At 51.5% G+C, this 27,552-nt stretch overlaps 1 protein-coding gene across 1 annotated transcript; it reads left to right on the forward strand.

Annotated features, from left to right (window-relative positions):
- The first annotated feature begins 1,693 nt into the window (after window positions 1-1,693).
- SNUPN (snurportin 1) lies at window positions 1,694-25,225 on the forward strand. Its single transcript, XM_040969140.1, has 9 exons — window positions 1,694-1,980; window positions 7,872-8,034; window positions 11,779-11,926; window positions 15,230-15,334; window positions 15,462-15,558; window positions 17,737-17,834; window positions 19,661-19,738; window positions 22,238-22,318; window positions 23,232-25,225. The coding sequence occupies exons 2-9, from the start codon at window positions 7,874-7,876 to the stop codon at window positions 23,553-23,555; spliced, it is 1,092 nt and encodes a 363-aa protein (XP_040825074.1). The 5' UTR covers window positions 1,694-1,980; window positions 7,872-7,873; the 3' UTR covers window positions 23,556-25,225.
- The last annotated feature ends 2,327 nt before the right edge of the window (window positions 25,226-27,552 follow it).

The raw sequence follows: 27,552 nt of genomic DNA on the forward strand, positions 1-27,552 counted from the left end.
AATACTTAAAAAAAGGGGGGTGGGTGGGCCAGCATGATAGGCTCTACTGGCTAATGCTCCATATGCAACGCAAGCACCAGCATCCAACACAGATGCTCGCTTCTGTCCTGGCTGCTCCACTTCTCATCCTGCTCTCTGCTTAAGTCCTGGGAAGCAGTGGAGAATGGCCCAAAGTCTTTGGACCCTGCATCCACTGAGGGGGCTCTAAAGAAGCTCCTGGCTCCTGCCTTCAGATTGGCTCAGCTCTGAAGGTTATGGGCACTTGGGGAGTAAACTGATGGGCATAAGATTTTTTTTCTCCTTCTCTTTGTAAATGCAGCTTTCCAATAAATATGCATCATTAAAAACAAGTAAGTTGGGGCCCAGCGCTGTGCCCTAGCAGCTAAAGTCCTGGTCTTGAATGTGCCGGGATCCCATATGGGTGCTGGTTCTAATCCTGGCAGCTCTACTTCCCATCCAGCTCCCTGCTTGTGGCCTGGGAAAGCAGCTGAGGACGGCCCAAAGCCTTGGGACCCTGCACCCGTGTGGGAGACCTGGAAGAAGTTCCTGGTCCCTGGTTTCAGATCAATGCAGTACCAGCTGTTGCGGTTACTTGGGGAGTGATTCATTGGACAGAAAATCTTCCTCTCTGTCTTTCCTCCTCTCTGTATATCTGACTTTGCCATAAAAAAATAAATAAATCCTTTAAAAATAAGTATTTTTTTAAGCTTCATTTTCTGTAACAGCCACCTAGCTTCTCCAAAGCCCAGCACACTCAAGCCTTCGGAGTAAAAGCTATGTGACCCTGACCAAATAGCTTAACATCTCTGGGCCTGGGCTTCCTTCCTTTTCCTCCTGTTCCGTTGTAGCATTGAAATCAAAATGTAGTCAACATGGCTCATTGCTAACTGCAATTCTTTTCACTTTTGTAACTTCTGCTTTGCTTGCTTGGCTAAGAAACTGTGTGAGCTTGCAGGACTGATGGCCAACACGACCTTTAGTGCCAATGGCCCCAATTCCCATAAGTCAAAGCCCCAGCCTTATTAAACCATAGATAATTCCTGATGGGGGGGGGGGTCTGCTTGTCACAGGTGGCGCCAAGGTTGGAGCCCAGACCTGAGGAGAGTAGGCAGGGGCTGGCAAGCCGAGATAAGCAAGAAATGCATAATACTTGCTCACTCACCTCTCAAGCCGCTGTAAATTGTGCCCCCCCACCCCCGAAGCTGTGTCAAACTGCCCCTATAAAAAATGTGTAATTGTACTGCTCGGGGCCGCATTCCGTTAAGGGGTGTTGGTCCTGGCTGGCCGGTGGGTCGGTCGGTCAGTCAGTTGCCTTACCTCTCATTTATAATAAAACTTTGTTGTGACTGTCACTGGTGAATGTTACATTGTGTTTTACACAGTGAAGGTTAATGAGATCACCAAGCCCTGGGAGAAGCTACCCTTAGGTGTTCATGCCATCAGCCTGCCCTGCACGGGCCGCGCCCGGGCTTTCCGTCCCCGGGCTGCAGGAACCAGCCAAGGCGAAAAGAGGGAAGCCCGGCCCCGGCAGGTCCGCGGTGCAGGGTGCACGCGGACGCGGGGCTGCGGGAGCTGACCCGCGCCCAGGGACCGAGCGAGCCGGCCGGCTGCAGCACGCGGCGCCCGCCCAGCCCGGAGCATCCCCGCCCACTTGGCCGGAAGCAGAGCGGCGCCCACGGCGCAGGCCCCGGGCTGGCCGACACTTCTGGAACAAGGCCCGGGAAGTGCGGGCGGATCCCCGGCTCGGGGCTCTGCGGGACGCGCCCGCCTCAGCCGTTGAGGGCGGAAGTAACGGCCGGCGGAGCCCCGACCCCGACAGCCGGGACACGGCCGACAAGCAGGAAACTCCGGGCGCGAGGCCGCTAGGCCCCGGCGGCGCGGCGGCGGCGGCGGGAGGCGGGCCTCGCGTTCCTTGGGCAGCTGATTGGTCGGCTTCCGACGGTGGCGACAGCGGCGGCGCGTAACTCGCCTCAGGTTCCGGTGAGTCCGGGGTTCGAGGCCGGTCCCCACCGGTTCCCGGGTTATCCTTCGTAGCTGCATCTAGGGGCTCCCGGGGCTTCACCTGGCGGGGTCGAGCTTGGCGGGGGCCACCTCTGGGTTTCTTCCCGTTGTCTGCGTTCCGGGGTTTCGGAGGAGGACCCCTCAGGGGCTTGTGGTGGGGGGAGGGGCGAGTCGTGTAGGTCCCGGAGGACCTCCGTTCTAAAAAGAGCCCTTGCCGGGGGCTGGCAGAGCGGCCCGGCGAGTTGGGGGAGTTGGGTAGAGAGACGTGCAGGACTCCTGGATCTGGAACTGGGGGCACCTGCGGAGGATGGCCTGGCTGGGCGGGGGTGGGACCCCGCAGCGTGCTTGGAGGCTGAGCGACCTAGAGCTGAGATCCATGCACAGGGAATGGGTGGAAAAGCACGTGTAAGAATACAGGACTTGAAAAAAAATTACTTTTATTTGACTAGGTGGATTTCTTTAAGATTTATTTATATTGGAAAGTCAGATTTACAGAGAAGAGGAGAGAGAGAGAGATCTTCAGTACACTGGTTCACTTTCCAAGTGGCCACAACAACTGGAACTGAGCCGATCTGAAGCCAGGAGCTTCTTCCAGGTCTCCCATGTGAGTGCAGGGTCCCAAGGTTTTGGACCATCCTTGACTGCTTTCCCAGGCCACAAGCAGGCAGAAGTGGAAGGAAGTGGCGTAGCTGGGACTTGAACTGGCATCCATATGGTGCTGGTGCTGCATGCAGAGGCTTAACGCAGTATTTCTTGCTGGGGGAGGACTTTGTGGGTCTTGGCATGATAACGTTGCTTTGGGAAACATTAAAATTTGTAGATCCCTGCACGGTGGCCTACCACCTAAAATCCTTGCCTTGAACACACCAGGCTCCTGTAAGGGTGTTAGTTCTAATCCCAGCATCCCTGCTTCCCATCCAGCTCCCTGCTTGTGACCTGGGAAAGTAATCGAGGATGGCCCAAAGCTTTGAGACCCTGTATTAGTGTGGGATACCCAGTGGAAGCTCCTGGCTCCGGATCGGCACAGCATCAGCCGTTGCGGTCACTTGGGGAGTAAACCATCAGACAGAAGATCTTCCTGTCTCTCCTCCTCTCTGTATATCTGCCTTTCCAATAAAGATAAATAATTTTTTTTTTAATGTTGTAAAAATTTAACCATGGGAATGTTCAGGCTTACACAGAGGTACAGACAAGAGGATGCACCAGCATCTGGTTTGGGGTGGAGCTGGGTCCCAAGAACTCATCTTGGGGTCGCAGTAGTCATCTCAGCTTGTCCCCACTTCACATTGCTAGTATGTTATGACCTAGGTCAGAACCACAGGCACTGTGTAAATCTTTATTTGAAAAGCAGAGTTAGGGAGAGAAAAACATCTTCCGACCACTGACTCACTTTCTTGATCTTGACAGGGCTGGGCCGGTCAGGAACCAGGAGCCTGGAGGTCCATCCAGTTCTCCCATTGAATGGCAGAGCCCAGGCTTTTGGGGGACATGTCCTGCTGCTTCCCAGGCAATGATCAGGGAGCTGGATTCAAGGTGGAGCATCTGGGATTACAGATGCTTGTATGGGATGCTGTTGCAGATGGCAGCTGAATGCACTGTGCCTGAAGGCTGGTCCCCCACTGTGTAGGTCTTTAAAGCTGTGTCCTGGGAAGACCTCCTCCATCTAGGCCAGTGTTGGGGGTAGTGGCAAGGATTCAGGACAGAGGGATCGGAGTTGGCTTTGTTGAACACACTGCATGGAAGCAGTAGGCAGGCAGGTGGGTGAGGAGGCCAGTGGGGAGCTGACTGAGGGTGATAATCTGGGAGACTGTCTAAGGCAGCTGGCCACTGGTGTGGGGTCTTTCCCTCACTGGTGAGTCTCATGTTGTTGCAGGTCTTACGAGGGACTGGGTTATTAAGGGCCCACCACAGGATGTTGGTGACATGGCAGGAAGAATATGCTTGACCCTGCTGAACAGTATACCTAAAAAAGATTCACATGGCAGATTACGTGTTATGTATATCTTATCATATGTTTAAATTCTGTTTATTTTGTTGAGAAGACAGATTGTTGGAAAGGGAGAGACAGAAAGTGCTTTGTCCGCTGTTTCACTCCCCAACTGGCTGCAACAGCCAGAGCTGAGCTGATCCGAAGCCTGGAGCTTCTCCCTGGTCTCCCACATGGGTGCAAGGTCTCAACACTTTGGGCTGTCTTCAACTGCTTTCCCAGCCCACAGACAGGGAGCTGGATGGGAAGTGGAACAGCCAGGGCACCAACCTGTGTTTTTCGGGGATGTCAGCACTTGAGAGGAAAAATCAGCCAATTGAGCTTTGGCCTAGGCCCTCACTTCTAATTGTTTTTCAGTATCTGAGAAGAGCAGCTTAGGAGGATATTAGGTTTATTTCAGTACAGAATGAAGTGACCCATTGGTTAAGGCAACTGCTGAGGCTGGAGGATGGTGAATGGTCTGTCCCAGGATGTGAGAGGCAGAGGCCTGTAGGGAGCATACGCTTGGTCCATGCCTTCTCTGCTGACGGTGATGTGCTGGGCCAGGGTGCTGTGCCACAGGCAGCCATGGAATTCAATGCAGTCAGGTTCTGAAGGCCTCACCTTGAGATGCTGTGATTGGGTCAAGCTTCCATTCTAACCTGCCCACCGTTAGTGTTAATGTGTTAACCTCCTCCAGCACTCAGAGACGGAAATGTCTGCATGTGTTCTTCTGGCCGATGAGATGGCATTCTGATGTGGAGGCTCTGGGACACGCCTTTGTGCGGGAACTCAGCCTGTGCCCTCTGCTTTACATGGGAGCCAAAGGCTGGTCAGCTCAACCTGCTATGTGACACTATTCCTACGTCCCTGCTTTTCTGGATGTAAGTCATCCATCCCTTTCGCCCCCCAAGGGCACTCCTGTGTCCCTCGGACCGTTTCTTCCAGGAGTGTGAGGAAAGTGCAAAGCCACCTGTCCACCTGCTTTCTTTAGCCTCACCTGGTAGTGTCTCCAACCTGCCAGCCACTCCCCGTGTCCCAGTGTACCACAGCTAAGTCCTCATTCCTGGAGCTGTGGGACATGGCTGTTAGGAAGCCTCTTGCATCTGAGCTCTTTTGTTTTGTTTGATTGTTTTTAAGATTTACTTATTTTTATTGGAAAGGCAGATTTGCAGAGAGGAGGAGAGACAGAGAGGAAGATCTTCCGTCCATTGGTTTACTCCCCACGTGGCCATAACAGCCAGAGCTGAACCAATCTGAAGCCAGGAGCTTCTTCCAAGTCTCCCACGCGGGTGCAGGGTCCCAAGGCTTTGAGCCGTCCTCCACTGCTTTCCCAGGCCACAAGCAGGGAGCCGGATGGGAAGTGCAGCAACTGGGACATGAACTAGCGCCCATATGGGATGCTTGTGCATGGAGATGGAGGATTAGCCAGTAGAGCCTATCTTGCTGGCCCCACCTCCAAGCTCTTTTCCAAATGTGTCTCACTTGGGGGAGCCCCAAACCTTCCTCCTCACCCAAAGCCGGAAAGTGAGAACTAGCTGGTTTGGGCTTGGGGTTCCCCCTGTCTTCCTCCAACAAACCCCAATACCTAAAACTGAATTTTCTTTGTTTCCTTTTTTTTTTTTTTAATAAAGACTTATTTTACCTGAAAGTCAGATTTACAGAGAAATGGAGAGAAATATTTTTAATCCACTGGTTCACTCACCAAGTGACCGCAACGGTCAGAGTTGAGCCAATCTGAAGCCAGGAGCCCTTTAGCTTCTTCCAGGTCTCGCATGCAGGTGCAGGGTCCCAAGTGTTTGGGTCATCCTCAACTGCTTTCCCAGGCCACATACAGAGAGCTAGATGGGAGCAGCTGGGACATGAACCAGTTGCCGTAAAAGTTCCTTTTGCATGCAAGGTGAGAACTTTGGCCACTAGACTATTGCTCCATTACCCTGAATTTTCTTAATATGAGCTACTATTTAATAGTGAATTAAACAACTAAGCAGACTATTCTATAGCTTCAGCGTCTGGCCCAATGTTTAGGACTCCCACGCCCCACATGCCAGTATTTAGGGCTGGGGTTGGTGCCCGCCTCAGCTTTCTGCTAACGTGCATCTTTGGCTGCAGCCATGGTGACTCGAGTTCCTTCACCCACATGGGAGTCCTGGCTTGAGTTTTGCCTTTGTGTCTTGGGGAGGGAACCGGTAGATGGGAGCTGACTTGTCAACTCCCTGTCTCTCAAATAACAGTTAAACACAATGAATTGGGTGGAACTTGCCTTAAAGAATTGTATTATAGGGCCCGGCGCGGTGGCGCAAGTGGTTAAAGGTCCTCGCCTTGCACGCCCAGGATCCCATATGGGCACCGGTTCTAATCCCGGCAGCCCCGCTTCCCTTCCAGCTCCCTGCCTGTGGCCTGGGAAAGCAGTCGAGGACGGCCCAGGGCTTTGGGAACCTGTACCCGCGTGGGAGACCCGGAAGAGGCTCCTGGCTTCGGATCGGCATAGTATCGGCCCGTTGCGCTCACTTGGGGAGTGAATCATCGGACGGAAGATCTTCCTCTCTGTCTCTCTGTATATCTGCCTTTCCAATGAAAAAATAATAAAAATAAATCTTTAAAAAAAAAAAAAGAATTGTATTATATATATAATATAGTTATCTGCTGGTTATTCCCGAAACGGTAGCTATAACTGAGTCTGGGCTTAGCCAAAATCACAAGCTGGAACCGTGGCCAGCTCTCAGGTCATGTTGCACTGCTTTCCCAGGCCACTGACAGGAAGTTACATCAGAAGTGAAGTAGCCCAGACTCGAACTGCCACACGGTATACTAGTGTTGTGAGGCGCACAGTGCCTGCCCTATATTAGTTATCTAGTGACAGTTACTTATTTATTTGAAATATTTTGTCCTTTATCTTATTTTCATTACAAAGTCAGATATACAGAGAGGAGGAGAGACAGAGAGGAGATCTTCCGTCCGATGATTTACTCCCCAAGTGACCACAACGGCTGGTGCTGTGCCAATGCGAAGCCAGGAGCCAGGAACTTCTTCCGGGTCTCCCACGTGGGTACAGGGTCCCAAGGCCTTGGGCCGTTCTCAACTGCTTTCTCAGGTCACAAGCAGGGAGCTGGATGGGAAGTGGAGCAGCCGGGATTAGAACTGGCAATCATATGGGACCCTGGCGTGTTCATGGCGAGGACTTTAGCCGCTAGACCACAGCGCCAGGTCCCTATTTGAAAGGCAGTTTTTACAGAGAGGGAGAGAGATTTTTCCATCTGCTGATTCACTTCCCAAATGGCTGCAGTATCTGGGCTGGGCCAAGCAGAAGTTGCAAGCTGAGAGCCTCCCGCTTGTCTCCCTCGTGGGTTAGGGGTCTTCAGCTGCGTTTTCAGGCATCCCAGCAGGGAGCTGGATCAGAAGTGGAGCAACCAAATCTTCCACCAGCACCCATGTGGTATGCCAGCATTGCAGGTGGTGGCCTAACTTGGTGTGGCACAGTGCTGGAACCCAGGGATGGCTCTTCGGGAACTACTCAGGGCACAAATGGGGGCATCAGACCCATCCCTGGGTGCCTATGGTGGGCGAAATTAATGATGGGGTTTGTGGTGATAGGCAGCAGAGAAAGTTAGATCCAGTCCTGAGGTGAATTTGCTGGGTGATTGATGCTCAAGTTTATGAGTGTGGGCTTAGAACTATCCAGATGGTCATTATTGTGACATTTTCAGGAAATTACATTGCTAGTGCTAATAAGTAACTCCTTTACCCTCTTTTTGTTTGTTTGTTTGTTTGTTTGTCATGGAAACAATTGTGCTTGTGGATTAAATGAGGTTTAATAGGGATGCAGCAGTCAATAGCGGCCACATGTGAATTGAGTAAACTGCAGTGACTTCCTGAATAGCCCATGCTGTGTTTTCCTTTGTAGGAATGATGGAGGAGCTCAGTCAAGCCCTGGCCGGCAGCTTCTCTGTATCTCAGGATCTCAATAGCACAGCTGCCCCACACCCCCGCCTATCCCAGTACAAGTCCAAGTACAGCTCCCTGGAGCAGAGCGAACGGCGCAGGCGGCTGCTGGAGCTGCAGAAATCGTAAGGCTGTCCCCGCTCCCTGGCTCCTTTTCCCTGGGGTGTGGCGAAGGGGCCGTTCTGGAGGGACTATGCTCGTCCCAAAGGAGATAGACCCTGGGTAGGTTGGATTTCCTGCCCGTAGATTGGGTTAGTTAATGTCCATCAGGGGTGAGTGGCCTTCATAGGCCAGGGCCCAGGGGAAGCTCCTGGGGCAAGGAGAGGCTGCAGTTTGAAAGCAGACCCCGTGTTTGCAGGGTTTGCGTTTTCTGCCTTCCCTGGCAGCCCTCCAGGGCTTTGCAGTTCAGGGACTTGGGAAAGCCACACCCAGGCTCCACTCCCTGCGTGGCCTGTTTGTGTGATTCCTCCCGTACCCTCAAAGGAATCCTGGTGTCGGGGTGGTCTTCCTGCCTGCCTCCAGCCCACCTGTTTCTCTGGCGCCCTTGGGAGTTCAAGACAAATAACCGCATGGGAAATCCGAGGAAATGTCTTCCCTGCACTGGGTTCTGGGGGCCAAGAGGAGCTGCAGGGGAGACACCAGCGGAGTGGGGCGGGGCCGTGCTGCACGGAGGCGGGGCGGGGCTGGGTTCTCTGTGCAGCAGCTGCCCTGGAAGAAGCTCCTGGCTCCTTGCTTCTGATCAGTTCAGCTCCAGCTGTTGTAACCATTTGGAGAGTATAACAGCAGATGGGAGATCTGTGTGTATCTCCTCTCTGTATATCTGCCTTTCCAATAAAATAACTAAGTCTTAAAAACAAACAGAAAAGAAAGAAGAATTGATTTGAAAGGCAGAGTTGTGAAAAGAGGGAGACCAAGATGCAGCATCAGCTGGTTCATTCCCCAAATGGTTGCAACAGCCGGAAGGAGGCCATTTCAAAGTCGGCTAGGTCTCCCATGTGGAGAATGGATTGGAAGTAGGACAGCTGGGACTCAAACCAGTTCCCATATGCAATGTTGTTGTTGTAAGCAGCAGCTTAACCCGCTACATGACAACCCAACCCCAGACCTTTTTCCTTTTTCAGTACAAGTAGCAGCATATGTATATGGTATATTTCCATTCTGCATGTCATCTTTTACTGTGGCATTTTTGAGAAATGGTGTATGAGTTTAAAAGGACCACATCTTTTTTTGTTTGTTAAGATTTATTTTTATTTTTATTTGAAAGGTAAAGTTAAAAGAGAGAGAAGACGAGAGTGCTGATTCACTTCCCAAATGGCCTCTACGCCCAGAGCCGGGCCGATCTGAAGCCAGGATCCAGGAGCCTCTTCCAGCTTTCCCATGTGGACGCAGAGGCCCAATGTTTTAAGCCATCTTTTACTGCTTTCCCACACCATTGGCAGGGAGCTAGATGAAAAGTAGAACAGCCAGGACATGATCCAGTGCCTGTATGGGATGCCAGTGCTGCAGGAGGTGGTGTAGCGTACCTCAGCCACAGCACCAGCCGGCCACGTTGTTCCTGTGTGGTGCCCGGCATCCTGAGTGGGTGAGTGTCCCCCACCGACGGGCAGCTGGGTCAACGCCCCGGCTGTGATGACAAGCAGTGCTGTGGAGGCCGCCATGCAGCCTCATACTCATGTGCAAACCCAACAGCGTTCCTGGGGTGAGGGACTACTGTGCTGCCCTGTGCTCTCTTGGGGGGCAGGGCCCCTTCTCTGTAGTGGGCATGCCACCCACGTGTGTGCCAGAGGAAAGCTACTCAGAATTGGCGTCACTGCCTCAGTGGCGTTGAGTCCCTCCCTGCCTTGGCGTCAGACACATCCAGGGCAGGCATTTACGCGGTATTTCCAAATCACTTGTGGGGACAGCTGGGTTCCAGAAGGTTCTTTTCTCTCAATTTCCCAAGCTGCCTAGAACATGTAGCTTTCAAAGAAGAAAGGTGACCATAAAGGGAAAATAAATAAATAAATAAATAAATAGGCAGATAGATAAAATTCTAATGTCCTCAATGTCAGGTTTGAAAGTTGGCTGGGATGGGCCCGGCGCGATAGCGTAATGGTTAAAGTCCTCGCCTTGCACGCACCCCAGGATCCCATATGGTCACCAATTTTAATCCTGTCAGCCCTGCCTCCCATCCAGCTCCCTGCTTGTAGCCTGGGAAAGCAGTAGAGGATGGCCCAAAGCCTTGGGACCCTGCACCCGCATGGGAGACCCGGAAAAGCTCCTGGCTCTTGGCTTTGGATCAGCTCAACTCCAGCAGTTGCGGTCACTTGGGGAGTGAACCATTGGATGGAAGATCTTCCTCTCTGTCTCTGCTCTTCTCTGTATATCCAGCTTTCCAATTAAAAAAAAAAGAGAGAGAGAGAGAGAAAAGAAAAGAAAGTTGAGTTGATTGGGGTTGCTAAAAGGCCTAGATTCTCTTCAAGATGCTGTGTGAAATAGACCTGGCACAGTAGCCTAGTAGCTAAAGTCCTCACCTTGCACCGGGATCCCATATGGACACTGGTTCGTATCCTGGCTGCTTTGCTTTCTTTCCAGCTCCCTGCTTGTGGCCTGGGAAAATGATAGAGGATGGCTCAAAGCCTTGGGACCCTGCACCTCCATGGAGACCTGGAAAAAACTCCTGGCTTCCCTGACCTCAGATCAGCTCAACTCTGGTCATTGTGGCCACTTGGGGATTGAGCCAGAAGATGGAAGACCTTTCTCTTTCTCCTTCTCTCTATAAATCTGAATTTCCAATAAAAATAAATAAAGACAGAAAAAAAGAAAAAAAAATCTGCTGCATGAAGCCGAAAGCCCAGATGTTCTCCTTGGTTTAGGTGTCTCCCTTCAGCTCATCCTCTCTCCTAGCACTGGAGTTTGGGACTTTGGTGAGGCCTCAGTCCACTAGAAGGGGACAGTCCTTAAGGTCTGTTAATGTTTGGCATGGTTGCAAGGCTTGGTGATAGGCCAGATCAAAGGAATGACTTGCAGTTCCTTCCTGGTCTCCTTTGTGGATGCAGGGCCCCAAGCACTTGGGCTGTCCTCTGCTGCTTTCCCAGGCCACAGGCAGGGAGTGGGATGGGAAGTGGAGCAGCTTGGACGTGAACCAGCATTCACTAGGCATGTGGTGGCCTAACCCGCCACAAAGCTGGCCCCAGAGGTTTGCTTCTTACATGGGGTGGGTTGAACCCTCAGCTAGCACATCTTGGAAAATTCTTTTGACATTGCCCATTCTGGAGCAACTCTGAAGATTACTGAGCTTGTACAGAGGGGTTCCTGTTGAGGATCTGAAATGGTTCATTGTCAAGGTGACTGTGTGCCTGGAAGTCTGGACCCTTCAGAGACTCGCCTGCACCTGTTAGGAGAACCCTCTGTTTCCTGAAACACCAAGAAGCAAACAGGAGATGGGCAGTTCTCAGGGGGCATTAACGATTTACAGGACAGAAGTGATAAGGTCAGAAACCTGTGCTTATACATTGTTGATCTTCACTATCTGCTTTTTGCTTTGTGTCACGTAGATACCCGCTGTCATGCAGATACTTACCATAACCTCCGTCATACACTTATTTTGTTCTAGGCACTTTTTTGTTCATGGCAAGGAGTGGCCTCCTGACTGAATAATAAAGACATTTCACTTGCCTTGGAGTCTCGCTCCTTTTCGTTGAACCCCAACAGTATCTGTCAGGGGCGGCCCTGGGTGAGACTCGCTAAAGAGACCCCATCATTGCTCACTCCCAGCAGGATCCCCACATCACTCTCAAACCTGACGCTTTTGACTTGAGTGGGAGCCATTACATCACAGGCTGTTTTCCCGCGAGATGTAAAAAGCCTGTCACTCTTCCTTTCCCCAGCAAGCGGTTGGATTATGTGAACCATGCAAGGAGGCTGGCTGAAGATGACTGGACAGGAATGGAGAGTGAGAACGAAGAGGAGACGAAAAATGAGGAAGAAATGGATGTTGATCCTAGCAAGAAGCTGCCAAAACGCTATGCTAATCAGGTGAGCAGGCCTGGGTGGGTTGGTGCCGGCAGCCTCCGTCCCTCCTCCCCACAGCCTCAGCCTCTGAACGTTGCTGTCGGGAGAGATGAGGCAGGGATGTGGAAATGGAACTGTGCAGGACATGCTGTCGTGCAAAGGGTGAATGGAATGGATAGAGGGGCTGGCTCAACACTGCTGTGGCCTGGCAGGTGTCACTACGGTAGTCTGTGTAGTGGGCTTCGCATGGCTGGCCCGTGCTGTGTCCACCAGCTGCCTGCTGGCTGCAGGGACTCCCTCACCTGTGGCTTCATCATCAAGACCGTGTCTTTGTCACTCTTCAAAAATGTTTGTTTGTTTCTATCTACTTAAGAAATAGAGATAGAGAGACATCTGCTATCTGCTGGTGTACTCCTTAAATACCTGCTGCGGCCAGGGCCATACCAGAGCCCGCAGCTCAGAGCTCTCTCCCAGGGTCTTCCCCACCTGTGACTTGGGGCCCAAGAACTGGAGCAGGAAGCTGGAAGGAAACAGGAGCCAGAACTCACAGCCGTGCTCTGATATGACACAGCACCTCCCTGGCCCTTGGATTTGTGGTCTCTCCCAGGCTGGTACTATGAGGATAGGCTTACAGCCTCATGTCAACGTGGGTGGCAGGCAGGAAGCACAGCTGCCCATCCACCCCAGGCTAGCCAGCTGACCACGGTGGTTATAAAGCCCCAGGTCCCTGTAATACACCTGCCTGCGTACCTTGCTAGATCCAAGGAGGAAACCGGCTATAACACCTCGGGGGCACTGGCAGGCAGTCTCTGCTGCAGGCAGTCCCCATGTTCCAGAAGGCTGACTATGAGTCTTTGGTGGTAAGTGGTTCAGTGTGTTTTTCTATATTCTCTCTGGAACCCAAATGTGTCAATTCAGGGTCCTTCCTCATATTTAGAATTCTGTTCCTGGGTCACTGCTGGGATCTGTGTCTTGGTGTAACAGGTTAAACCTTTGCCCCTGGCTTCAGACTGCCCGTTGTAGCCATCTGGGGAACAACCCAGTGAACTGAAGGTCTCTCTTTTTCTTTCTCTCTCTGTAAAACTGCCTTTGAAATAAATACGCCTTTAAAAGAATTAAAAAGCAGGTTGAGTGTCCCTTTACCAAAAGGCTCTGGATCTGAAATATTTTCAGTTTCTGGATGTTTTGGACTTTGGCATGTCTTCACATACATCATGAGATATTGTGGGACTGGGACCCAAGTCTAAGAATTCATGTGTTTCCTGCAGCCCCAAGATGACTTTAGACAACATTTTCTAGTGTGCCTGTGGTTCAGCTGTGACCTGGCACGTGAGGTCCAATATAGAGTTTTCCACATGGGTGCTCCCGGGTACTCAAAACATTTCAGATTTTGGACCATTTGGATTTCAGGTTTTTTTATTTGACATGCCCCACGTTTGGTTAACAAAGTGGATTGGTTGACAGGAATGCTAACTCACCACAAGCTTTAAAAAAAAAAAAACAAAGAAAAAGATGGCGAGCTACCCTGCGCTGGTTCTCTCCGCAGATGCCAGCAGTGGGCTGGAGTGGGCTTCGGGGAAGAAGCAGTTGGCTGGGATGAAGTCTCAGAGGGATGGACTCAGGAAGATTTTCACCACCCCATTTCCTAACCAGAAGATGGAAGATCACCCTCTATTTTCTTCTTTCTCTGTAATCTGCCTTTCAAATAAATTTTTTTCCCAAGGATTTGTTTGAAAGAGTTACAGATAAAGGCCCTGTGACTTAGCCTAGTGGCTATGCACCGGAATCCCATATGGGTACCAAATCATGTCTCAGCTGCTCCACTTCCCATCCAGCTCCTTGCTTGTGTTAGAGTCCGGGCCAGAGCTCCCCGCCCGGACATTAGGGTGCGAGCTAGTCAACCCCCAGAAAACGACAAAGAGTCTTGCTGGTAATGCAAAAAGCAAATAGAGTTTATTGTGCCAGCATGCTGGGGTCAGATCGTACTTGGGGCACACAGGCCAGCCAAGTGGATCGGACCCCGACTTAATACAAGGCTGGAGATTATATACCCCGTCTTGGCTGTAACATATATCAAAGTCAACTCAAAAGTAACAAATTTAGGTGCAAGCAATCTGTTCCATTCTCACACTCATTATTTATGTTCCCACACTTATTGTTTACATTCCCACACTTATTATTTACGGCTCATCCCATCCTGACACCCTTGTCTTTATGGCTCCTCCCGTCCCTGGGGCCGGGGAACTGTGCCCCTGCCTTCCTGTACCTGGGTTAGATGGTAGATAAAGAAACAAGGAAGACAGATTTATCACTGAAGTGGAGCTTTCCCACAGTTCAGGCGCCTTCTGACCTAGCGAAGTAGTGGCTTCTCACCCAAAAGGGCCTAATATCACCTAACACTAATATTCTTAACATTTTAACATAGTAACATTATACTAATACTCTAACACTTGTGGCTTGGGAAAGCAGTTGAGGATGGCTCAAAACCTTCGGACCCTGTACCCACGTGGGAGACCTGTAAGAGGCTGCTGACTCCTGGCTTTGGAGAAGCTCAGCTCTGGCCATTATGGTCACTGGGAGTGTGAACCAGCAGATGGAAAATCTCTCTGTCTCTTCTCTGTGTAAATTTAACTTTCTAAGAACAAATAAATATATATATTTTTTTAATTAAGTTTAAAATGTTTTTAGAAACAAATAAAAGTTACAGACACAGAAAGAGATGGAGAGGCAGAGAATCAGAGACTTCATCCAGGTGACCTCCGTGGGCCGTCTTCTGCTGCCTTCCCAGACACATTAGCCAGGAGCTGAATCAGAAATAGGGCAACCAGATTTTGAACTAGTGCCCATATGAGATGCCATTATCGCAGGCGGCAGTTTAGCCTACAGTCCCAGGCCCCTTCACTTAGACAACTTTAAACAAAAACACTTTAAACAAACAAATTTATTGTATTCATTCCAAAGGCAAAGTGATAGAGGAAGAGAGAGAGCTCTTCTATCTGCTGGTTCATTCCCCAGGCCAAAGTCAAGAGTTCTTAACTCCACTGGGCGGCAAGGGCCCTAGTCCTTGGGCCATCAGCAGCTGCCTTCCCAGGCACGTTCGTAGGGAACTGCATCAGAAGAACAGCCAGGTCCCAGACTCACACCCTGGTATGAGATGTGGGAATTGCAGGCGGCAGCTTAGCTCACTGCAGCGCAGTGGAGCCTCTCTCCCCTCCCCATCTTCCTCACTTGTACTTTTCTTGCAGTGGAAACCATGAGGTTGTTACACACGCCCAAGCAGCACAGTCCCACTATAACACACTTTTTTGTTGTTGTTATTGATCCTAGTTGATGCTCTCAGAGTGGCTGATTGATGTTCCTTCAGATTTGGGACAGGAATGGATTGTGGTCGTGTGTCCCGTGGGAAAAAGAGCCCTCATTGTGGCCTCGAGGGTGAGTAGCAGCAGTTCGGCTGCAGTGCAAGGGCCTTCGTGGCCTGCCTGTTCCTTGCTTCCCCACTGGAGGGAGTTGAGGCCACAACTGACGGGGGTCCCACTTGCCTGGCTTTGTCCCCACACAGGGTTCCACTAGCGCCTACACCAAAAGTGGCTACTGTGTCAACAGGTTTCCTTCCCTTTTGCCAGGAGGCAACAGGCGGAACTCGACGACAGCCAAAGGTACTTGCATCTGTCACGTACTTCTCATGTTTGCTAATGTGAAAGACCACATAGCACCTTCTTGTGAAGACCCACATCGCAACCAGACCTTTGAAACCAGACAGACGCTGTCCTGGGCCCCCTGGTCTCCCCTCCCCTTCCTGATCATCTCTGCCCCTCCCCAGTTGCTAAGCCCCCTATCCCTGAATTAAGGCCTTTGAACTTCCATTGAGGGGATAATAGGGTGTGGATTCTGGGGTCAGATCGCAGGGAGAGTGCCAGGTGTTAGGTTTAGGAGGGCCTTGCATTTTCTCTGTTCCTTCCCTTGTGTGAACCTCCGCTCTTCCCTCCCACCAGAATCTGGCTGAGCAGGACAAGGAGCTTGAAAGATTGTCTTGTGGTCACACTGAGAAGAGCCAGCAGGGCTGCACCCACACCTTATTCTCTGCTCACTCCGACACCCTTGGAAGTTGCTCTTGGGCTTTTTTACCACCTGGCACAAGCAGGCTTCGGCCCACCTGTCCCCCTGTCTCTTCCCTGTCTCTTGTGCTCAGCCTCTACTCAGCTGTCCTGTGCCAGGCTCCCCTCCTGGGCTGGCTTCATTCGCCCTCCAGGCCCTGGCTTCTGCTGCTTTGGCACATGGGTCTAAATACCCTCTCTTCTCCTTGCTGTCCCATTGGTTATTTTATTATTATTTTTTAAAGATTTATTTATTGGAAAGTCAGATATACAGAGAGGAGGAGAGACAGAGAGGAAGATCTTCCGTCCAATGATTCACTCCCCAAGTGAGCGCAACGGCTGGTGCTATGCTGATCCGAAGCCAGGATCCAGGAACTTCTTCCGGGTATCCCACACGGGTGCAGGGTCCCAAAGCTTTGGGCCATCCTCAACTGCTTTCCCAGGCCACAAGCAGGGAGCTGGATGGGAAGTGGAGCTGCCAGGATTAGAACCGGCGCCCCTATGGGATCCTGGGGCGTTCAAGGCAAGGACTTTAGCCGCTAGGCCATGCCGGGCCTGGTTATTTTTATTTTTAAGATTGATTTATTCCAAGAGCAGAGTGACAAAGATAGATGGTTTCCATCTGCCGATTCTTTCACCAAGTGGCTACAACAGCAAGGGCTGGGCCAGGCCGAAGCCAGGAGCTCAGAACTTTCTCCAGGTCTCCCCCATGAGAGGCAGGGACCTGAGTGCTTGGGCCACCCTCTGCTGCCGCCTTAAGCACATTAGCAAGAAGCTGAGCAGCTGGGACAGACACTGATATGGGATGGTGAATTGTAAGCGGCAGCTTAAGTGGCTGCACTGCCTCTCTCACCCTTCGCCCATCTTTTCATTCTTGCTGGTCCTGGAAGGGTCTCTCCAGGAGGTTTTTCTTGCTGCTCCTGTCCTCTTGGGAGAGCTCTGGATGCTCCTAGTGTGTGCCATAGAATTTACCTCCATCTTTTCTTCTGTGGTCAGATCGCCTCTGTTACTAGATTAAGACTTTTTTTTTTTTTTTTTTAGATTTAGTTATGTATTTGAAAGAGTTACAGGGAAAGGAGGAGACAGAGATCTTCCATCTGCTGCTTCACTCCACATATGGCAGCAGGGGGGGTGGGCCAAGTCAAAGCCAGGAGATTGATCTATTCTCCCCACGTGGGAGCAGAGGCCATCTTCCGTTGCTTTTCCCAGGCCATTAGCAGGGAGAGCTGGGTTGAAAGTGAAGCCGCCAGGACTCTGGCACTCATATGAGATGCTGGGTGTTGTAGGTGGTGGCTTAGCCCATTATGCCACCATGCCCGCCATGACTACAACTGTTTCTTCTTTTTTTAAATTTCAACTTCTTAAAGGCATAGCCTGCTCATAGTTAGTATTCCCCGGTAACACAGTGTCTGTGATTAGGAATGCCAAACATCTTTGCAGACTGAAGTGGAAACAGCTTGCTGTCAGGCTTGAGCTGCCTGCTGTAGGATGAGTAAATATCTCAGTTTGTTGGAAGGTTCCAGATTCAGAGTCGGCTCAGGGAGTTGTATGCTTTCCTATCTACCACCCCCTGTGTGCTGCTGGCCTCTGGGAGCTGCAGGGGCCAAAATGGGTTCTCTGTCCCACGGGCTGGTGGTTGTTGCCCACCTTGAGCGTGGGTCAGGATGGAGTAGGGATGTGGGGGACCTCTGGATTGTGGGGGCTGTTGAACCAGCTCTGACTTGTGCTTTTGGGCTGCAGATTACACCATTCTGGACTGTATCTACAGTGAGGTGAACCAGACCTACTATGTGTTGGATGTGATGTGCTGGCGCGGCCACCCATTCTATGACTGCCAGGTAAGGTTCGGCTCTCTGTCCCCCGTCCTGGCAGTGCCACTGGTTTTTGGGCCCGTGCAGGATGTGGTATGTCATTAGCTAACATTCCCTGAGTCTTCCAATTTAAATTAGTGTCATTTTAAAAAAGAAACGGGAGTAGCCAAGAGAAGTGCAGCAGTTGAGAGGATGAAAGAGGAATAGCAGAGATGTGGGCCAGCTGGGCCTGGTGGCAGATACAGCCATCTCTCACCTCGAGTCTGCAGGGAGGAGTGTGGGTCCGGGGTGGAGATAGGGCAGAGAGGCAGGATCCACCAAACAGATGTCTGTCACCTTCTGTCCCTCACTAGCCACCTCCTGGGCCTGGCACTGGTGGTGGTTACTTGGTGAACCCTGAGTCCTCAGATCTCGAAGGCTCCACTTTGGGAGCTATCCTCCAGTCTGTACCTGCTGGCTTCACTCTCCCTGCACCCTGCATTTTTCTCACACTAGGGATGGTTGCTGGCAGCCCCAGTAGTTGGCAGAGTGAGGTTAGGTGAGCCTCTGGGGCCAGTGCACCTCTGTCATCATCCCGGTGGCTTGCGCAGGCCCTCTGTGCTACTCCTGGGCATTATAACCACACAGTCTCAGGCCCGATGACCCAGGAGCCAGGTGGGTTTCACACGGGCTCACCACGCTGGGTACCCACACATGCTGGGTAGTCGCATTTCAGTCTGACAGGCAGTGGTTGTTGGGGTCTGCATGGCCAAGCCCTGGGTGGGCCACACCTCATTGAGCATCTCCTAGCAGCATAGCAGGCAGCTGCCATTATTGACCACCCATAGGAGCCACACCAGAGCGCAGCCCAGCTGGGGCTCCGTCCCTATCCTCAAGATCTGTTGAAGAAGGTGGGTTTTATTGTGGAGGTTTTTTTTGTTTGTTTGTTTTGTTTTTGTTTTTAATAAACTAGTAGTTCCTTTTTATTTATGTTTTTTAAAGATTTTTTTTTATCGGAAAGTCAGATATACAGAAAGGAGGAAAGAGAGGAAGATTTTCCGTCCAATGATTCACTCCCCAAGCGGTCACAACAGTTGGAGCTGTGCCAATCCAAAGCTAGGAGCCTGGAGCATCTTGCGCGTCTCCCATGTGGGTACAGGGTCCCAAGGCTTTGGGCTGTGCTTGACTGCTTTCCCAGGCCACAAGCAGGGAGCTGGATGGAAAGTGGAGTGTCTGGACTGGCACCCATTTGAGATGGCCTGCTTGGAGGTGGAGAATTAGCCAGTTGAGCCACGGCTCCAGCACCCCATCCCTTCCTTTCCAGCTTCCTGCTGATACGCCTGGGAGCCAGCAGGTGATGCATGGTACACCCGGACTCAGTTCACAGCTCCAGGCTTCAGCCTTGGCTGATGTTAGTATTTGGAAAGTGAACCAGTAAATGAGAGATTCTCTCTCCTTCTCTCTGTTTCTGTCAGTCTTTCAATTTAATAATAGTGATGATGATATTGATGATGTTTATGTTGATACAAAAACATGTTAACATCTGTGCTGCATGTTAACATGTGTTGTTAACACATGTTGTGTGTTAACAACATGTCCTGTCTGAGGCTTCCTGTCTGCATGGAGCCTCCTGCTGGCGCTAGCTCCAGGCTGGTTCACACCCCCACCACCCCACCCCTACCTCCAAGATTTTAAGACCATGGTCTCCAGGGAGGCCACACAGCCTGATTCCAACTCATGACTTGAAGGAGAGTGTGGTTAATGCCAGAAGGGCTCGGGTCTTTGGAAGTCAGGCAGCTATTCAGACAGATTGCTTGTGTCCTCCTGGAGTGGGGTACATGGTGTTTCATCTCTGTTTCTTTCCTCCATGGCAGACCGATTTCCGGTTCTACTGGATGCATTCGAAGTTGCCAGAAGAAGAAGGGCTGGATGAGAAAACCAAGCTGAATCCCGTAAGCCCTGGTGTGGGGCACTGCTTTAGCTCGGAGTGGTCCCTGGGAAGGGTGTCTCCTCTGGGGCAGCATGGTGTAATGGGAAGGGTGCAGCCTGAGAACTGTTCACATTGGAACCCTGCCTTAGCCTTAGTAATGTCCAGGTTCATATTCTTGGATGTTAGCTTCCTCCTCTGCAAGGTAGGGTTACCATCCCCTAATCTACATGGTTACCTTAAGAACCAAATGACAGGGCCCAGCCTGGTAGCCTAGTGACTAAAAGTCCTCGCTTTGAATGCACCGGGATCCCATATGGGCACTGGTTCATATACTGGCTGTTCTACTTCCCATCCAACTCCCTGCTTGTGGCCTGGGAAAGCAGTCGAGGACGGCCCAAAGTTTTGGGATCCTGCACTCATGTGGGAGACCCAGAAGAAGCTCCAGCTCTTGGCTTTGAATTGGCTCAGCTCCAGCCATTGCGACCACTTAGGGAGTGAATCAGCAGGTATAAAATCTTTCTCTCTGTCATTCCTCCTCTCTGTAAATCTCACTTTACAATAAAAATAAATAAATAAATCCATATGGGATCCAGGAGCCTACAAGGGAAGGATTTAACCACTTAGCAATTGTGCCGAGTCCAAAGCTTTTATTTTTTTATTTATTTGAAAGGCAGAGCTACAGAGAGCGTGGGGTCTTCCATTCACTGATTCATTCCCAAATGGCAGCAATGCCTGGGACTAGGCCATATTGAAATCAGGAGCCCAGAGCTTCTTTTGACTCTCCTTCAGGGGTCTAGAGGCTCAAGGACTTTTGCCATCTCATGCTGTTGACCCACGTGCATTAGCAGGGAGCTGGATCAGAAATGGAATAGCTGAATCTTAAAATGGAGCACATATGGGATACTGACACTAGATGTGGCAGCTTAGCTAGCTACACCACAGCACCAACCCTGGACTTTGATTCTTCATGTCCGGCTGTCATCAGCAGCACCTGGAAACATGATAGAATACAAACTGCCGGGCCTCACTCTCAGAGCTCCTAATTCAGTTGCACTAGGCCCGGGCTTGGCCATCTGTATTCCCTGCAGGTTCCCCAGTGTTGCTGAGGCCACCCAGAGGTGCTGCTCTCATGCATTAGTTGGGTGTGCCCACCTCTAGCTAGACCCTTTGTGTCTGCAGTAAGGGGGCTGCTTCTGCTGGGTCCTTCAGGCCCGAAGGTGTCTTACTACTCTTTGTAGTGATTCAAATATGTGATGGAGATTTTTCAGGGCATTTTGTAAGATGTATTTATTGAAACCTCAAGTCAGAGAAATCTTCCATCCATTGTTTCACTCTTGAAATGGTCACAATGGCTAGGGTTGGGCCAGGCCAAAGCCAGGAGCAGGTGCAGATCTCCCACATGGGTGACAGGGTTCCAAGCCTTGGCCCGGCTTCTGCTTCTCGAAGCCAGACCGCAGCCCTGTGAAGTAGATGCTTGTGTTGTTTTATTTGACAGGGGGGACATGGAGGCATGGAGATGGTAATGGGCAGAGGTGGGATTTAAGCAGCTATGCCCTAATACCATGGATAAAGCACTTTGGTTTAAACCTCCTCTCTGTTGTGACCAGGGTCTTGTGAGTAGGAGCACCTGTCTTGGCTGGGTTGAGCAGTACCCATCTGTCAACCCTGTCAGCTTCAGCTGCGTATTAACATTAACCACAGAACCCAAGAAACGCAGCCAGGGCCCACCCGAGAGCACTGCAGCAGAATCCAGGAGCGGCCTGGGCATCATTGCTTTTATTTTAGGATGTATTTTGTTTTTATTGGAAAGCCAGATCAGATTTACAGAGAGGAGGAAAGACAAAGAGAAAAAGCTTCCATCTGCTGGTTCACCCCCCAAATGGCCACAATGGCCAGAGCTGAGCTGATCTGAAGCCAGGAACCTGCAGCTTCTTCTGGGTCTCCCACATTGGGTGCAAGATCCCAAGGCCTTGGTCCATCCTCGACTACTTTCCCAGGCCACAAGCAAGGATCTGGATGGAAATTGGAGCAGCTGAGACACAAACCAGGGTCTGTATCGGGTCTGGGTGTTACATGGTGAGGATTTAGCCATTAAGCCATCATGCCAGACCCAATCATTAACTTCCTTAAAAAGAACTTTTGATTAAGGGGAGACAAGAGGAGAAGTAGAGAGATTTGGACTATCTTCTGCTGCTTTTCCCAGGCCATGAGTGGAGAGCTACATCAGAAGTGGAGCAACTGGGGCTCAAACCAGTACCCATATGGGCTGCTGGCATGCAGGCAACTGCTTTAAATGCTGTCCGGCAAGGCTAGCCCTACCAGCAACTTAAAAAAGAAAGAAAAAAGCTCCCCCAGCTAGTTCCTGTGCTTAAAGGGAGGTTGAGAACCACTGACCGTGTGGTTTAGGGTGGAAGCAGAGGGGAGGGTGGGCCTGAGAGCTTCTCCTTGTCAGAGGGTTTTTTTTTTTTTTTTTTTTTGCCTGTATAACACTGCATATTCTTTGTTCTGATTTATGTCTCAGTTCAAGTTTGTGGGGCTGAAGAACTTCCCTTGCACCCCCGAGAGTCTGTGCAAGGTGCTGTCCATGGAGTTCCCTTTTGAGGTAAAACCTTCCCTATGGGGTATGACAGAGGGCGCCTCACAATGCTGCCTCTTACTGGGGAGTCTGGGGGCGCTGGGCAGCAGGCCTGGAGCAGCAGCACATGTGCAGATGGAAACAAGACCCTGAGAGGATGGGCAGAGACTACCACTCCCACCCAGATCCTTCTTATCTGCTTCTTCCTGCCAGGATCCGAGACCCACGCCCCTCGCTTGCCTGTCGGGGAGGCTTGTAACGCACTGGGCCGTGGGAGGCCGCCTGTGCTGGGCAGCATGCGGCTGCTGCTCCAGTGTGCCTGCGTGCTGCCCCATTTAAGCTCTGACAGCTTCACAGCCCGTGTAACGCCTGTGTCATCCCCTCAGCACCTGTGGGCCCCACAGCCCGATTTCCCTGGCCTTGATACCTGCCCATCCTATTCCTCAGAAGGTGCAGCTGCCCCTGGGGTGGAAGTGGCCCCACCCTGAAGGCCCTGCCTTCCCTGCTGGGAGTCCATTAAGAAATTTGTAATAACGCTGTTCTCTTTACAATGTGTGCCTGGTGACAATAAGTGCCTCTTAGGAATGAGTCACTGCCAGAAAAACAATGTGGGCCTACACAGGTCCTCCCTCTTGGAAGTGCTGTTTCCCAGAACATAGCTTGCAGACCATTTGAGGGGGGTTGGGAAGGAGGGGAACAGGGATCCGGAAAGTCCCTCTCACCCCTGCTTGGCTATGCAGCACCTGCTAGGTACGAGGTTCAGTGCGATTGGCTTCAGACTCCCTGGGCCGCCCCATCTCCCAGACACCTTCCCAGTAGCTAAGAGCGTGATGCGATGGGTAGGAAAACACCCTATAAACAAGGCAAGAAGTAAGGACTCCTCTTGCTCCAGGTGTGAGCTGACAGAATGCGTTGTCATTCCCGGTTTCCCCTCTTATAGGTAGACGGCCTTCTCTTCTACCACAAGCAGACCCACTACAGCCCCGGGAGCACGCCCCTGGTGGGCTGGCTGCGCCCCTACATGGTGTCGGATGTGCTCGGGGTGGCCGTGCCGGCCAACCCGCTCACCACCAAGCCCGAGTACGCCGGACAGCAGCTACAGCAGATCATTGAACACAAGAAGAGCCACAAGGAAGCCCTCCAGGAGGAATGCACACACAGAGCTGCTGAGAATGGGCGCTATGAGCTGGAGCACCTGTCCACACCCACGCTGCAGAGTCCTCCCCTGAGCCCAGACAGCCCTGGGAGCCTCATGGAGAACTGAAGGGGCCCCCCAATAGCCCCAGGATAATGCCCAGCACTGGCATTGCAGCAGGTGGAGCTCACATGAGTGACAGATCCTGGACCTTTGTGCTGATAGCCACCTGCCTTCTCTCTGAAATGCTGGCTCAGCAGCAAGGAGGACCCGAATGAGGATGACATTCAGGTGGCCCACCCAGACTCGTGATGTAAATACAGGAGATTCTTAAGAACGGGGCTGTGTGAGTCTTTGGCTTTAGACAGCCACAGGTCTTCCCCAGCTCCCCTCCCTGCAGGCTCTGAACCGTGACTATGCTAACCTTGGCCTGCATCCCTCTCTCTCAGAACACTCAGACCTGCTGCTGGGTTTCCAATAGCCTCTGCTGCTAACGTCATTTTCTGAAAGGTCTTACCAGGAAGTGCAGTTCTGGGTATCTCAAAGTGTTCTCGCTTCTGAGAAGACAAGTGTGATTTTCTTTGGTTTAGACGCTGCCGGAGATAAAGTGCACACAGAATCCATTGGGTCCTCTGCGGATGTGTCAGTTGGTGATGGGCCTGCCCCTGCTGCTGCACTACCCCCGCCCCAAGGTTGCAGTTTGGTGCTGAGGTGACAGGGCTGAGTCCCTGCCCTTGAGCTTACAGGCAGCCCGGCAGCATGCAACTGCAGGGTGGCGAGGTGACTGCTCTGGGGCAGGATGTGTACAGAGCTGGGGCGATGGGTGGGAGGAGAAGTATAGCCAGGTCGAGGCTCTGTGGGGTCCACTGCATTCCCTGCTGGCCCAGCACAGAGGAATCTCCCCAGGGCTAGGCCCATGCGCAGCTGTGCATGGAAACCGATGCAGGGTTCACATTTCTCAAGTGTGTGAAGGAGGACGAAGAGAGCTGAAAGAGGAGGCTGGTGTGAGATGATAGGTTGACGGAAAGGAGTCCAGTGAGAGCCCTGGACAGGCAGGAGGCCTCCAGAACCCTGAACTTGATCAAGCCCGTTGGCTGTGATGGGAGAGAGGGCATCCAAAAGGAACCACACCATTTCTGCTCGGTGATCAGAGAGGTGTCCCGTGTCCTGTGCCCTCAGACTTTCCTACTTTCCTTGCTGGGACTTCTGGCCAAAAGTACAGAGGGCTCCAGGTCTGATCTGCTGGACATGCAGTTGTCCCGCCCTGTGTTGATTCATTTGGGGAGCAGATCCGGTAGGAACTGTAGCTAAAAGGGCCTGGTTGTGCCACTTGAGCACGTCCAGGGCAACTGGCCCCAGTGTTGGCTCTTCCCAGAGCCGCTTGAGCTGACTCAGTAAAATTGGAGAAGGAACAACCCCGGCCCCCGCCTTCCCACCCCGGCTGATCCTCCTGGCTGCCAATCCAAGCACTCGCCTCCATTAGTAAGCTCTCTCCTAAATTTAGGTCAACCCGCAGTAGCAACGTCACGCTCCCCCTGCCAAGGAGTGTGCTACAGGCTTCCCCAGACATTGAATGAGTGAGTGCTGACGACAGTGGACAGCATCTGTTCTTGTGCTGGTGTCACTTTGTGACTCAGCCAGACTCAGAGAGGACAGCTTTCCCACAGGACACTCTGCAGGGACACATGCCCGAGTCAGCAGGTGTCAGCCACAGGCCGGTTCTGCCAAATGGCAATTTATAGGAAGGTGTAGAGTAGGGTCCTGTGTCTGTTGAACCCCCGAGCAAGGGACAGACATTGTGGTGGAGAAGCACCAAGTCCAGGTGGGGTAACTGCCCTCCTGTAGCTATGTTACCAGGTTTAGGTCATTGTTATTAAAGATACATTTTTATTGATGGGCCTGGCGCGATAGTGTAACAGTTCAAGTTCTTGCCTTGAATGCCCCGGGATCCCATATGGGTGCCAGTTCTAATCCCAGCAGCCCCTCTTTTCATCTAGCTCCCTCCCTTTGGCCTGGGAAAGCAGTTGAGGATGGCCCAAAGCCTTGGGACCTTGCACCCGAGTGGGAGACCCAGAAGAAGTTCCTGGCTCCTGGCTTCAGATTGGCTCAGTTCCCACCGTTGCAGCCATTAGGGGAGTGAATCAATGGATGGAAGATCTTCCACTCTGTCTCTTCTCCTCCTCTCTGTATATCTGCCTCTTCGACAAAAATAAAATTTTTTAAAGATTTTTTTATTGAAAAGGCAGATATACTGATTCATTCCCCAAATGAATGCAAAGGATGCAGCTGAGCCAGAAGCTTCTCCCAGGTCTCCCATACAGGTATAGGGTACTATATTTGGTTCATCTTCTGCTGAATACCCAGGCCACATGACGGGAGCTGGGTAGGAAGTGGAGCTGCTGGGACATGAACCCATGCCTATACAGGATGTTGGTGCTTGTTGGTGGAGGATTAGCCACTTGAGCCATCACACTGCCCTGTTACCAGGCCTGTAACTCAAGATGTCTGGTTTTTTTCTCTCTTTTAAGATTTATTGATTTTTTAAAAACATTTTTATTACAAAGTCAGACATGCAGAGAGGAGAGACAGGAAGATCTGTCCAATCATTCACTCCCCATGTGAGCGCAACGGCTGGTGCTGCGCTGATCCAAAGCCAGGAACCAGGAACTTCCCTCAAGTCTCAATGCAGGTGCAGGGTCCCAAGGCTTTGAGCTGTCCTTGATTGCTTTCCCAGGTCACAGCAGGGAGTTGAATGGGAAGTGGAGCTGCCAGGATTAGAATGGGCGCCCATATGGAATCCCGGCACATTCAAGACAAGGACTTTAGCCACTAGGCCACTGAGCTGGGCACAGGACTTATTGATTTTTATTGGGAAATCAGATATTCAGAGAGGAGGAGAGACAGGATCTTGTTTCTGCTATTTCACTCCCCAAGTGGCTGCAATGACTGGAGCTAACCCAGTCTGAAGCCAGGAGCCTAGAACTTCCTCCAGGTCTCCCAGATGGGTGCAGGGTCCTAAGGCCTTGGGCTGTGCTAGACTGCTTTCCCAGGCCAAAGCAGGGAGCTGGGTGGGAGGTGGAGCTGCTGGGATTAGAACCAGCGCCTATATAGGATCCTGTACATCCAAAGTGAGGAGTTCAGCTGCTAGACTACTGTGCTGGACCCTGCATCTTTTGTTTTTTTAAGATTTGTGTATTGATTTTTTTTTAACAGAAGCTGGTTGTTTTTTTTTTTTTTTTTTAAGATTTATTTATTGGAAAGTCAGATATACAGAGAGGAGAGACAGAGAGGAACATCTTCCGTCCGATGATTCACTCCCCAAGTGAGCGCAACGGCCGATGCTATGCCAACCCAAAGCCAGGATCCAGGAACTTCTTCCGGGTTTCCCACACAGGTGCAGGGTCCCAAAGCTTTGGGCCATCCTCGACTTCTTTCCCAGGCCACAAGCAGGGAGCTGGATGGGAAGCAGGGCTGCTGGGATTAGAACCAGTGCTTATATGGGATCCCGGGGCGTTCAAGGCAAGGACTTTAGCCACTAGATCACACCGCCAGGCCCTAGATTTGTGTATTGATTTGAACAAGAGAATGATAAAGAGGAAGAGACAGAGATCCATTTAATAGTTCACTTTGCAGATGGCCACAATAGCTGAATCTGGGCCAGGCCAACGCCCTGAGCCAGTAGCACCTACATCAGGATCTCCTACATGGAGGACAGGGTCCGCGTACTTGAGGCACTAACTGCTGTCTCAGGGTGCATGTGGGCAGGGAGCTAGGATTGGAAGTGGAGCCAGAACATGAACCCAAGCACTTGGATATGGGGGTAAAGCTGGCCCAGGTGGGTTCTTAACCACTGAACCAAATATCTGTCTTGAGATTTTTTTTTTTTTTTTAATATTTGTTTTAGGGCCTGGTGCCATGACCTAGTAGCTAAAATCCTTGCCTTGAACGCGCTGGGATCCCATATGGGCGCCGGTTCTAATACCAGCAGCCCTGCTTCCCATCCAGCTCCCTGCTTGTGGCCTGGGAAAGCAGTTGAGGACGGCCCAAAGCCTTGGGACCCTGCACCCGCGTGGGAGACCTGGATGAAGCTCCTGGCTCCTGGCTTTGAATCGATTCAGCTCCATCT

Source organism: Ochotona curzoniae, unplaced genomic scaffold (genome assembly GCF_017591425.1).
Source record: "Ochotona curzoniae isolate NIBS_2020 unplaced genomic scaffold, NIBS_Ocur_1.0 scaffold_4701, whole genome shotgun sequence".
Taxonomy (NCBI): domain Eukaryota; kingdom Metazoa; phylum Chordata; class Mammalia; order Lagomorpha; family Ochotonidae; genus Ochotona; species Ochotona curzoniae.

Coding starts and splice junctions, on each gene's coding strand:
- SNUPN (XM_040969140.1), top strand. CDS start 7,874: ATGATGGAGGAGCTCAGTCAAGCCCTGGCCGGCAGCTTCTCTGTATCT. Junction 15,335..15,461: donor CCCTCATTGTGGCCTCGAGG/GTGAGTAGCAGC, acceptor GTCCCCACACAG/GGTTCCACTAGCGCCTACAC. Junction 17,835..19,660: donor ACCCATTCTATGACTGCCAG/GTAAGGTTCGGC, acceptor CCTCCATGGCAG/ACCGATTTCCGGTTCTACTG.